Below are 12,868 nucleotides of genomic sequence, written 5' to 3' on the forward strand. Positions count from 1 at the left end.
TGGATCTGCCTCAGAGTGAGCCTCATATTCATCTCAGTAAAAGGAGGACAAACTCGTTTCTGAAGACCGTTCATAGTTACACTAAAGTGCAACACCAGGAGTGTCAAACTCAGTCGCACAAGGGGCCTAAATCCAAAACACACTTTAGGTCACAGGCCGAACAGGATAAACATTTAATGAACACTCTAAAAGTAATTTTTTACCTTTTAAACTAACTTTTTAACATAATTATGAACTAGATATATAGCATTAACTGTGATAATACTAGAGTGAATGCTGTAAGCTGAATTTGGCCGCTGAAGATGCTGAAATTGAAAGCTAAAAACACTGAAGCTGGAAAAAAAAACGTAGGTTAGCCAAAACAGCTAGCATGTAGCTGAAAAAATAGCTCAACTTCAAATAGCCTAAAAAACTGAAAAAAGCCAAATTAGCCAAAAGAGGTAGCATGTAAATATTAGCCTAACTCCAAAACAGTCTAAAAAAGCCAAAAAAGCTAGCATGCAGATAAATTGGATACATTCCTAAACAGCCTAAATTAAAAAAAGTCTAAATCAGCCAGATACCCGGTGGGCGGATCCGGTCTCCAGGGCTTGACTTTGACACGTTTAAAGGATCAGAAAGATGCAGAAAATTCCTGTCCAGCCTCTGCTGTTGAAACTAGTTTAATCCAGGTGGAGAAACAAGTCAATAGTTTGTTTTAGACAGATAGATTAGATTATTTTAGAATGTTGTATTTCAAGCAATCAAAAAAAAGATTCTTGTGCAATACAGTCAGTCATCATAAGTTTACAACCATAAAGATGTCAAACACATGTTAACTAGACATTAAGAGATTTCTTGAAAGGGAGTGGGAGGAAGTGAACTTGTATAATCCCACCCTGACTCGACCATAACATTTCCTTTACGTGTATTATTGTTATCAGGTTCAGAATTTAAGATCAGATATTTATATCTTTCCAACATAGATTCAGGTCATTAGGAATCCTCAAGTAACAATAAATCACATGAATAAATAAGTAGATATAACACTATCTCAGACTTTTTCATTGCATATGCAGATCTATTAACAAAATTCAGAAAAAAATTACAGATTATTTTTCATTAGAAAAAAATCATTAATATAAATCAAATATGAAACATCAAAAAAATATATATATGTATGCAGATTATTATCCATTGGAAAAGTAATAAAAATATATCAGGTAACACAAATGAAAATATGTACAGATAATTTTCAAAAGAAAAGTCATTAACACGAATCAAGTATTAAAACATCAAAAATATGTGTTGATTATTTTCATTAGAAAGATATTTTTTATCATAAATCCCACTTTAGGAATCCAAGTTCACTGTTAAGTGCACAGAAATTCATCTTTCAACACTCGAGCCGCTTTTCTCCCTCAGAATCTACTGGAATGGTTGATTGTGTTACAGTAAATCAAATCTTATGAGTTTTGGTTGCACCACTAGTGTTAGGTTGGGGGTGTGAGGGCTGTAAGCTAGTAGTGTGAGCTGGATGATGTTGACTCTGCGCCAACAGTCCCACCCACAACGCAGAGGCGAATATTGAACTTCTGCTGCTCTGCAGGCACTATGTCCTCGAAAACAACACAGTTTTTACAATTTTGGCCAAAAACGGAATAATCATGAAGACCACTGAGAAGGATTTGAAAAAAGATCAAAGATGACCAGAGTGGGACTTTAAATTTAATAACATTTGACTGGATCAACGTGCAAACGAAGAATTTGAAAGTTTGGATGGTATGTTGGACATTTGTTTAGCACTACACTGCTGCACTGTTTGTTTGCTGTCTTCCTGTTACTTTTCATGAATTCTTCCCCTGAGTTCAGTGGTTTTGATAGGAGTTAAGTTTCAGAGTGAGGCTGCATGGAGACCTTTGTCCTCACGTGTTTCCACATGTTGATGTTGTGAGGTTTAACATCAGATACACACAGTCACCACAAACCACCACGACTGACCCAACCTGTTCCACCTCACCACAGCTCCAGGCTCATGAGCAGGAATCTTCCAGCTCCTGAACCTGCAGGTAATGAAATAAACTCTGAACATCTTGTCTGACATTTCTACAGGTAGTTATTCCTCCAATATAGCTTATTCTGCAAGCTGGCCTGCTGCCCAGAATGGGTTAGTATAGTTAAAGATTGATGGCCTCTGGGTGAGTCAGCAGGAACAGACTCGGAGAGGCTGCGTTTTTTAACAGCCAGAGGAAGAAAAAAGAGGAAATTCATGCAGGAATCCAAATGCACTGAAATGATACCTGTGACAGCACATGATGTTTAGAAGCCCACCTGTCTGTAAACAGTTCTTTGGAGATTGAAAGTGTGGAACAACATTTTTATGTTCTTTCAAACTGTTTTCATCAGTGAAGAGGCCAGAGGGGTCACAATACACTCAGGTTCCTCAAACAAGACATGGGGGTTTATTAAAAATACAGTCATTTTATTTTGTTTTTAAAGAGTTTTAGTTGAAATTATTCAACTTTAAAGTGCCCCTATGACATTTTTTATTTCAAAAACATTCCCAGTAGTGTTTAATTATGAGAATGAAGTTTTTAACCAAAATCCCACAACTTAAATGTCTTAAAAATACGTTTTTCATGTTGATCTGAAGTTTCCAAAATCTCCTCTGAGGGGGAGGAGCTTTTGGTGCTCCGCCCCTGAACCCCCCCTGATTATGATAGCTCTGTGTCTCACTAGCGCAGGGGTAAGGAACCCTGGTCCTCAAGAGCCACCTTCCTGCATGTTCTCCAGTTTACCCTGCTCTGGGATATTCTTATTGGCTGGACACACCTGAACCAGGTCACTGTCATGACTAGGACCCATGATAATTACCCGGTTCCCTACCCCTGCGAGTCTAGCGTAAATCTTCATCACTGCTACATAAAAACCTCCATCAATCTGGGTAATGTCCAGCCGTATGGTTCTGATCCAGATGTCAGCTGGACGAGGAAGTGAAGATCTTCATGGACAGAACTTCCTCCAAAATCCTGATTCTTTCTCCTTCCAGTTCACCAAAGACTCTTTTAGCTAATTCTCCAATGTTTATTGACTGTGATCAATACATTCAATCATTGGTTTCTCAGAGTTCTTGATAAAATAATCAAAGCTAACATCAAAATGCTCTTTCATTGATTTACAATCCTTTCCAACTGCGGTCAAATGAGCCGCCGTTCACATTTCCGTGGTCACATCAAGAAGCTCCGTGGAGTCTGGTGGAGATTTTCCAGCGTTCTCAGTCCTGCTACCGTAAGTATTGGATGAAACTCACACCAAAAATCCAGTGATGCTGATTTGACCACAGAAATGTGAACGGCGGCTCATTTGACTGCAGTCAATGTGAAGATACCATCTTCTCTTCTCCAGAACCTGAACTAGACACTAGGAACAGATGAGGGTTTAGTGCATGTGCAGCAGAGCTGTTGATGGAAAGAAGATCATTCATTCAAACAGAGTCTGTCCAAGACAGTTTGATTGATTTAAAAGGAGAAATACTCAGAAATTAAAAAACTAAATGATTTCTTATTACATTTGTTTTCTTTCAGAAGAAAAATGACACACAGACATGTTAAAAACTCAAAAATGGGATTTTGTTGGAGGGGGGCTTTAACCCTTCTGAGTTTACCTTGAAAAGTCTGTTTGTCTTCTTAATGTTGCCATTTTTAACAGGAACATTCATCAGAGGGATCAGCATCAGAGCTGCTGGTGATGAAAACACAGTCTGTCTCTTTAAACACCAGATTCCTCCATTCACTAGCTTAATAGTTGAAGTTTCAGGAGAAAAGACAGATTTCATATTTGTTTAAACAGTCTCCTCTGGAGCACGTGGAGGAACCACACAAGGCTCCTCCCCCTCATGCTGCTCACGCATCCTTTTGACGGGGGTCAGCCAGCGCGGGGGAGTCTCGAGAGGTCTCGGCGGAGTTAGCTGAGGACCATGGTCCATGTCCATCCTCCCCACTCCCAGACGTGCCCTGTTCTCTGCCAGGACCCCATCAGGATCAACCTTTCGTTCAGACATTTCTTCAAAAAAATAAACACTTTCCTGCCATTTTAAATGTAAGAACTTGTTATTAAAAAAAGTTTTACATTTGTTTAGCTTAAAGCTGTAATAATGTAAAAGCTGTTTATTTATAACCAAAATTATTTGGTTTTATGCCTGAAATATGACAATGAGATTGATGAAGTTTTGAGCTTGTAAATCTAAATCAAATCAATGCTGTTGTTTGGACATGACTCCATGAAGATGGAGATCCACCCCCTGCTGGTCCCAGCTCTCCCTGCACTGCTTCCTGCTGATCACCTGCATCAGGTGTGTCCAGTCAAACAGAATGGAGAGAGTCCTGAGTCAGAAAGTCAGCAGCCAGGAGGGAAGGGAGATGTGGACAACAGTCGAGGTAGTGGACCAAATATTTATTAATTCATCTAAACAACTGCACCTCTCAGTATCAGTCTCATGCATTCAGCACCGAAGAAACCTTACAGGATCACGGAGCTCGGGGAATCATAGTCACAACTGTGAGGTAAAATCCAATTCATATTTAAAATACCTGTCAGTGTAGATCAGGAGTGTCAAACAGAATCACACAGGGGGCCAAAACCCAAATCACACCTTAGGTCACGGGTTGAACAGGATCAACATTTATTGAACACTCTAAAACTATATTTTTAAAACTTTAAAACTGTAATCTTTAACATAATTATGAACCAGATATATAGCATTACCTGTGATAATGCTAGTGTGAATGCTGTAAGCTGGATTTGACCGCTGAAGATGCTAGTGCTGATAGCTGAAGATTTAATTGAATTGAATTGAACTTTATTTATATAAATTAATTTGTTATGGCACCACAGAAGGCAAAACTGCATAAAGGAAAACATCTATGAAATTTAATAAATACATACATAATTACAAGTAATAAGTTCATAAATCAACAATATAATATATTAATAAATAATAAATTAATAATATAGGATATTAAAATTATATATATATATATATATATTTACATGTGCGCATACATACACATACATACATTCATATAATCATAAATATACACACACACATATATCTACAATGACTATATATACATATAAGTTGATTCTATATTTAAACAGCGGCGTTGTACAGTCTTGTACAGGTAGTCTATGGACCATCCCACCAGTCACTCATCCACTCCTGCTTGCTCCAACTTCCCTCGTAGCAGTCCAGGCTGGATGGGGTTGAAGGTGCTGGAGAAGTAAACATGCATCATTCTCACAGCGCTCCCAGCAGTCTCCAGGTGAGTCAAGGCCCGGCGCAGCAGGTAGATGACGGCGTCTTCCACCCCCATTTTTGGAAGAGTCAATGGGGGGCTGGTAATGTGTTCAGTTGGAGTGAGGCGAAGACAGGGAAAAGGCCGCTGTGAAGATGAAGGTGACCATGGAGGTGGTGGTAGTTGGTGGACGAAAAACATGTGAAGAGGTGGGAGGAGAGATAGATGTAGAGGGAGAGGGGTTAGAGTCAAACCTGTTAAAAAAACAGGTTTAACTCATTAATTAACTCATTGAATTACCCAATGAGCCGGATCCGGCCCCTGGGCCTTGACAGCCTTCACAGGCTCACACATCAAACTGTGGTGTTTCTTTTTAAAGAGCACGTCTCAGATAAACGGGACACTACCAAAGAGAACTCTTTCCAGATGTGTAAGGAGGGAGCATTATTTCATTCTACTTAATAAAAATGTACTTATTTTACTGACTAGATCGTGAACGGAGGGGAGAAGAGAATCAGAAATCATGGCGAAGCTGTAAGCGGCCTTATTTGGTGTTTGCTCTCCCCAGTTTTCCGGTCACGTATTTCCTCCTCTCTTCTGAGTCATCTGTCTCTTTAAAATGCTGCATTCAGGTACCCACGGAAATACTCTGGGTCTTCTAGAAGATATTTCTAATGCTGATAGAACACATAAGTCTTTGTACTATCTTTTTTGGTGAATGTACAGTTAAATCATATGATCAGTTGTGAGAAACTTGTATTATTCGATCTTTGTGCATGTTTTAATATTTATAGATTCTCTTCAAAGTTATATTTCCACATGTAGCTGTTAAAGGCCTCTCAGACCATTATTTGACCCAAAGTAATATTTTAAGTCCTACGAAGGTATGGTCTGTCTCAAAACTGTCTTTAATAAATCAGCTTTGGTCTTATCTGATGCTCTGGCCCACCTTACTCTCTCAGAAGTGAGGTCTCACCGAGCAAAATGTTAAAGGTCACCCTCAAACTAAAGGCTCAGTTCCTCTTCTATGCCTGCTCTACCAGGTGTTTTTCATCAGGACTGAGCGCTGGTAAAATGACAAGTTTCAATGGAAAATTGAAGCTATTTCAAGATTCCTTTGAGTAAAACGACTGTTTGATAGATTTTTATTTTTACTTTTCAGTTGATATTATGTTCTGGGTGTGTGGAGTTTGTTGTTACTCTTTTCTGTTTTGACAAATAAAAAAAATACGTGTTTCCAGATTTTAGCAACAGATTTCGAATGTTAAAATGGGTACGTGAATAAGAATACCAACAAAAACAAACTACACACTGTTTTTTCTTTGTCGGGTTGTAAAAAAACAAGATGAAATGGTAGGTAATAAGATCAAGTCAAAAGGAGAATCAAAAATACATCTTGAAACGACAGATAAGTGACATTTCTGACCAAGTAAACCTGTTATTAAACGCCAGACTACAAGAGTCAAATGTACGAGGTGTTCCTGAACGCAGCGGCAGCTCGCCAAACTGGCGCACATTCGCTGCCCCGTGAGCTGCGGAGGTGGAGGCTTGATTGACAGATGAACAGTCCAATCACGTGTGAGCGCGAGCCCCAGCGCCCGAGGCTTCCCTGTCAGCCCCTCCCTCCCTCCCTCCGCGCGGCTGTTCCGCTGCCTCCTCCCGCTGCCGCGGATGGACTGTACATTCCTCGCTCCGGATCTCCGTACTACAGGAACGCCGCGGCGGGCTGGGACGCGGGACTCGGCGGATTTATTCACCTCATGACACTCTCCAAGGACACGGAAGGTGTGTGTGTTTCCTCCGTTCTGCGTACTTAAGGGAAGCGGGTTCTTGTCAAGTTTGTTCTTTGAACTTGGTTGGAAGCGACGTTTTCTCAGGTGAACCGGGCAGAGGGTCAGCGGTGTTCCCGAGCACAGTCAGTACTGTGGAGGAAAGCTGCTCCGGTACCGAGCTACCGTGTAGGAGAGGGTTCAGTAGCTCTTAAAACATGTTCTGAGTTTTAGTTTTGTTCTGAAGACGTTGAAACCTCAAAGGTGAACTCTCGGTAGGGACTGCAATTCCATAGAACCGGGGTTCGGGTGGGTTATCCGGTCCGCTCGGATGAGTGAACCCTGTCCGCCTGCAGGCTGTCTGGAAGTGAGTCATCGGCACCCCAGAGCCCCAAACCCAACATGTTCGTGAGACTTCTCCGATGTTTGCTCTGTTACCTTCCGAGGCGGCTTACGCCCCTCCCCCCGCTCACCTGTGACAGACCTGCAGGTGATGGTCCGGTTCGTCGGTGCTGGAGCAGCTCAGACTCAGGACCACAGAGGACTCAGGCTGAAGCAGAGACTCCAGATCTCCTGATTTCTTCTTCAGGAGGAAAAGCATCTCCATCATGGTTTAAACTCTCCATGTGCACGTGTGTCAAAGTTGAGGCCCGGGGGCCGGATCCGGCCCTCTCAGTATTTCTATCCGGCCCTCCAGATCATTTTGTTTTATTATTATTAATGGTTCGATGTTATCTTCCGCTCATTTCTAACTTTTACATTTTTGACCGAATCTATTTTTACAGAGAGTAAAATGTTGAAAGTTATTTAAGGTTTAAGTTGATTTATTGTGTAATAATCTTCCTGCCTTTTATGATTCATGATTATGTTACAAAGTTGCAGTTTTAAAAATTGTAATTCTGCTAACTTTTTGGACTATTCTGGGATCTAGTAAGATTTTTTAGGTTATTTTGGAGTCCAGCTAATTTTTCAGGTTATTTCCTGTTAGCTGTTTTGGCTAATTTAGGCTTTTTTTGTTTTTTAGGCTGTTTTGAAGTTAAGCTACCTTTTTCGGCTACCTGCTTGCTGTTTTAGATAATATAATTTTTTTTTTTGTTTTTTAGGCAAATTTGGCATTTAGCTAACATGTTAGCTGGCTATCAGCTTCAGTGTTTTCAGCTATCAATTTCAGCCCTTCACAGACGTGTTCGGAGTGGTTCTGATGTCGTGGTGATACGTGGATGGTGACGTCTCTCTCTGCCGCTGTAGGTCAATGTTGGGTCGCGGTGTGAAGAGGAAGTGGAGCTGCTTGGAGGAGCTGGAGGCGGAGGTGCTCCCCGGCGCCGCAGCGCTGGACGAGAAGAGTCAGGATTCGGCGGTGGGCGGAGGCGGCGAGCCGACCATGAGCCACCTGCAGCAGCGCCAGCTGGTGCTCAGCCTCTGCCTGGAGAAGCTGCAGCACTACCAGGCCGGCGTGGAGCTCAGCCTGCGGCGCTCGGTGCTGCTCATCAACACCCTGAGGCAGATCCAGGAGGAGATGCGCAGCGACGGGTCGGGAACGTGCCCCCCAGGTGTTCTCCACGGCGTGGATCCTGACTCCTACCTGCTGAAGGAGGACTTCAGAGAGGACGTGTCGGTGACGTGCTCTGGATGTGCAGAGGGGGACGCCGAGAGCCTTTCTCTGTCTCCGCCAGTGTCTCCAGAGCCCGCCGAGCAGCAGAAAGCTCCACCCACCTCGGGCAGTAACACTTTCAGCGACGCGGGAAGCGCCATGGGTTACCTGAGCGACCTGGCCCTGGACGATATCTTTGAGGACATCGACACATCCATGTACGAGAGCTCAGACCTGCCCTCAGCCTGGGCGGCCGGCCCCCTGTGGCCGGTCACGTGGTGGGAGGAGGACATGAAGCTCCGCCCTCCCAGCCATTCCTCCGCCGGAAGTCTGCAGTCGTGTCTGATGGACCTGAACGAGCTGGACCACATCATGGAGGTCCTGGTAAAGTCCTGATGAACACTCAGAGGTTTGAATCAGGACATGAGCCTCAAATACTCCAGAAATATTTATTGTAGATTCTCCGTCATGGATTTGTGTCCAGAAACAAAGAGGTTCTGGAGTATTTCTGACAAAACTCAAGCAGTCTCCACAAAGTAATTTATTGGTAATTTTACAGCAAAAATGTATATTTTATGACAAAGTATTTTATAAGAGAAATAATGATGTAAAAAGAAACGATGTAGCAGTGTCCGAGCGGGAGCGTCCAAGAAACCAAAGCAGCTCCTCATCCAGCCTCAAACCCTCGAGAATCTTTCACTTTCTCTCCTGTTTCTGCCAGTTTTTCTCAAAGCGTGCAGCTCTGATCAAGGCCGGCGCTCCGATGGGAGGAACCTGAGCTGCCAGAGGCGTGTGCACCCCTCGCAGAGCTGAGCCGGGTTAATTATTCATCAAAATCCCTTCAATTACTTAAGAGGGCCTGCTGCAGCCGGCCTCAGGGGCAAAGGCCTCGCTCGGCTGGGACGCAGACGGGGTCCTGCCTCGCAGACGGGGTCCTGCCTCGAGACGGGGGGCTGCCTCGCAGACGGGGGGCTGCCTCGCAGATGGGGGGGCCGCCTAATGCAGCCGCTTGGACCTTTTCTGGATATTTATGCAGCCTGAGCTTTAGCAGGAAGGCATAGGAGATGGGTAACATGTCAGACATGTTGACTCTCATGGTATTTTATTTATAAATGAAGAATCGGCCACAGACTGCTTGTATTGTGATTGTAACTCAGAATTCCCTCTATCCTGAGTTGAACTGCAGCTGATGTTCTAGAAATGACAGCTTTTCCTTGCAGCAGCTGGAAGTTGGTTCTTATTCCCATTCTCTCTGTAAATAAGGAACTTTCAGGAATCTTGCCGCAGAATTGTAATGGACTGCTGAGTCTCTGTTCTTATGGCCTTTACCGTGTGGATTTTTACTCCGATGTTGGGAGTGTTTTTAAGCGTTTCTACGTGTTTCTATCTGAAACTGCAGCTTTGTGTCCAGTAGAAGAGCTGTGGAGCGTCCGGTTGAGGCCCGCTCCAGACCTTCTCTGCGTGTGGTTTACTCCTGTTCTACCTCCTGTTCGACGATGGTTTACCTGGACACACCTGCTTCACTCCAGAAACCTGCGCTCTGCTCTCCGACCATGTTCCTCCTCGTGTTGTGCCTTACTACTGAGACATAGATGAATGTGTGCTAGCCTCCAGCTTCCCCTGCAGTCAGCTGGTGCACACAGTGCATTTCCTCCCTGGTCTCGGTGGTTTCTGAGCCAGCTGAATGCTCCAGACTCACCAGCTTAATGCATCCTGACAGGCTGATAGCGGCTCGCTGAGGGAGGAGGTGGCGGTAAGGGCCGGGGGGAAGGAAGGGAGGTGGAGGAGTGTGGGAGGAAGCAGCGTACGTCACTTGCTGAGGAGGAGGAGCTTGGAGCTTGTTTTGGTCAGACTCTGACTACCGACCAATCACAGAGCAGCACTGCTCCAACGACTTGTTTTTGCTCCCAGAGAATCCACTCTGTCAGTCAGTTCTCCTCTACAATCAAACCTCTCTCTCTTTCTTCTGGGTTCAGAACAACACAGACAGTTTCAGTGAAGCAGGAAGTGGCAGTTATTTATTTCAGGCATCAGTGTGTGGGATTGTACAGATGAGTTTGAATACGTCACTGAAGGATGTTTGCTGGGTAACCCGATTATTCAAAATGTATTTTTGTGGAATATTTTATAGATTTTATTCAATAATCTAATAAAATCTTTTAAAAATGAGTTCTGGTTTGAGTCATTTTTTGACTTGTTTCAAGCAGTTGTTCCTGTGGAGAACATGCCCTTCTACACACATGCTTGCACAAGCAGCTCTTACTCAATCCACAGCTGCCTGTGGTCTGTGGACTCTCCTGCTTCTTCTGGGTCTGGACTCTGCTTCCACCAGAACCCACACAGTCTGGATCCACCGGAGCTCTGGCTCAGCTCTTAAAGTAAGTCTGTTGTTTGGGTTTTAAAACCGTTTTCAAATGAAGGTAATAATAAGCCTCTCAGACAACGGTGAGGGAAGAATGCAATTCTGCTTCACATAAATGGAGCCAAACATGAGCAAAGACTGCTCTCTGGTGGTGTTTGTTAGAGATGCAGCTGTTTGATTTGGATGACGCTGCACTTTTAGCATCTTTACAAAAGTGATCACTCCTGCAGCAGGTCACTCCTTCTGCTGGTCACTCCTTCTGTTGGTCACTCCTTCTGTTGGTCACTCCTGCAGCAGCTCCATCGCTGAACTGGAGATGTTTTCAGGTAACCTGAGCTTTTCACCAGGGAAGCACAAAAATGAGTGTCTGAATGTCAGTGAGAGAGAGTAACATGTTTGTGGACTGATCACCCCCCCATGCGTCCACAGGTGAAGGTGAGTGTCTGCGATGAGAAGTACCATGCAGTTACAAACAACAGCGAGATATTAAGATAACAGGAGATTTTGTAGAAGTTTAAACCCATTTCCCCTTTTATAAAAGGTCTGTTTGCATTTGCTTGTAGAAATGTGTCAGAACACAGAAGTGTAAACAGTCTGCAGGTTGTTGTCCCTGTTTGTCTGTAAATAAGGACACAAGCAGGACCTGAGCATGTTTGAGAGGACAGCCTGAATGTGCTTCACTGGATGAGTGGGTGGGACTCCATGCTTCTGGAATGTGGGGAGTGGCAGCTCACAAGGAGGAGCAACACGTGCACTACTGCACACAGCCTCTGCGAATGCTGCTGCTGGAACGCCACCGTCCAGACGCTCCCATCCACAGCTGCCCTGGTTTCCTGCAGAGTGCTGCAGTGGATCAGAGAGAGCTTTCGCTCTGTAGACGGCGGGCCGCTGCAGCGCGTTTGAGTCGGGCTCTGGCCCACAGAGCCTCAAGCTGACTCAGCAACAAACAACATCTGCTGCTGCTGCAAAACAATGAGATGGATCCATCTTACAGCAGGGCTGAAGGGATGAATTTATCTGAAAGCAGACCCCCCCTGAGGCCTTTCAGTGAGCTCGAATCACATGAGGACCTTTGACAGCAGGTCTTTCTGGATGTGCATGAATGGAGCTGCAGCTTTCACCCAGAGGGAGAGCACTTCAAAGCACAACCTCAGATGGTGTAGCTGCTACTCAGCTGGGGAGGATAAACAGAAACTTTTGATTTGATAAACTGTTAATTTTACCCTTAAAGGGTAACCAAACATCGAAGTTGGAGGCTGACCCCGCCCACAGCTGAAATGTGAAAATCCAGTCAGAGGGGTGGAGCTTAGGTAACAGAACTGTTATTACTGGAGCTGGACATCTTAATTGGTTTGACCAATCACAAAATTCAACTGTAATGCCTTAATTCAACCTGTAGGGAGCAGCGCACAGATGGATTTAGACCAGGGGTCTCAAGCTCAAATCAGCCGGGGGCCGCTGGAGACAGAATCTAGGTGAGGCCGGGCCGCATCAGGATTTTCACAAGAAAATCGCTGAGAAAACATTCCAATGTTCTTAAATATCTTTATTTTTAACACAAAATAATGAAAAAATAATGAACGACGTGTATAGATCTTTGTCCGTGTTGATTTATAAATATAAAAAAATAAGGGTAGTTAATGTCTGTTTCTGAAATAGTTTATATTGAAGATTAAATTTAAGATATATTGCTAGGGGGTAGAATTGATAAAGTTTTTTAAACTTTTTCCTACTCCATTTCAAACTACATAATTGAGGTGTAATGTTTTTATACAGAGAAGGCCCTGGTTCGAATCCCGGCTAGGACCTTTCTGTGTGGAGTTTGCATGTTCTCCCCGTGCATGCGTGGGTTTTCACCGGGGACTCCGGCTTC

At 43.8% G+C, this 12,868-nt stretch overlaps 1 protein-coding gene and 1 long non-coding RNA gene across 2 annotated transcripts; both read left to right on the forward strand.

Moving 5' to 3' along the window:
• The first annotated feature begins 1,960 nt into the window (after nt 1-1,960).
• On the forward strand, nt 1,961-4,070 carry LOC118598011. The gene is made up of 3 exons (XR_004947053.1): nt 1,961-2,048; nt 3,688-3,737; nt 3,829-4,070. It is a non-coding gene; the product is annotated as an uncharacterized LOC118598011 (long non-coding RNA).
• A 2,995-nt stretch (nt 4,071-7,065) lies between these two features.
• On the forward strand, nt 7,066-9,922 carry si:dkey-177p2.6 (uncharacterized protein LOC568712 homolog). Its single transcript, XM_024277350.2, has 2 exons — nt 7,066-7,150; nt 8,291-9,922. The coding sequence occupies exon 2, from the start codon at nt 8,295-8,297 to the stop codon at nt 9,027-9,029; it is 735 nt and encodes a 244-aa protein (XP_024133118.1). The 5' UTR covers nt 7,066-7,150; nt 8,291-8,294; the 3' UTR covers nt 9,030-9,922.
• The last annotated feature ends 2,946 nt before the right edge of the window (nt 9,923-12,868 follow it).

This window comes from Oryzias melastigma, linkage group LG22 (assembly GCF_002922805.2).
Source record: "Oryzias melastigma strain HK-1 linkage group LG22, ASM292280v2, whole genome shotgun sequence".
In the NCBI taxonomy this organism is placed as follows: domain Eukaryota; kingdom Metazoa; phylum Chordata; class Actinopteri; order Beloniformes; family Adrianichthyidae; genus Oryzias; species Oryzias melastigma.

Bases quoted from the DNA above. Each gene is read 5' to 3' on its own strand.
- si:dkey-177p2.6 (XM_024277350.2), top strand. From the start codon at position 8,295: ATGTTGGGTCGCGGTGTGAAGAGGAAGTGGAGCTGCTTGGAGGAGCTG.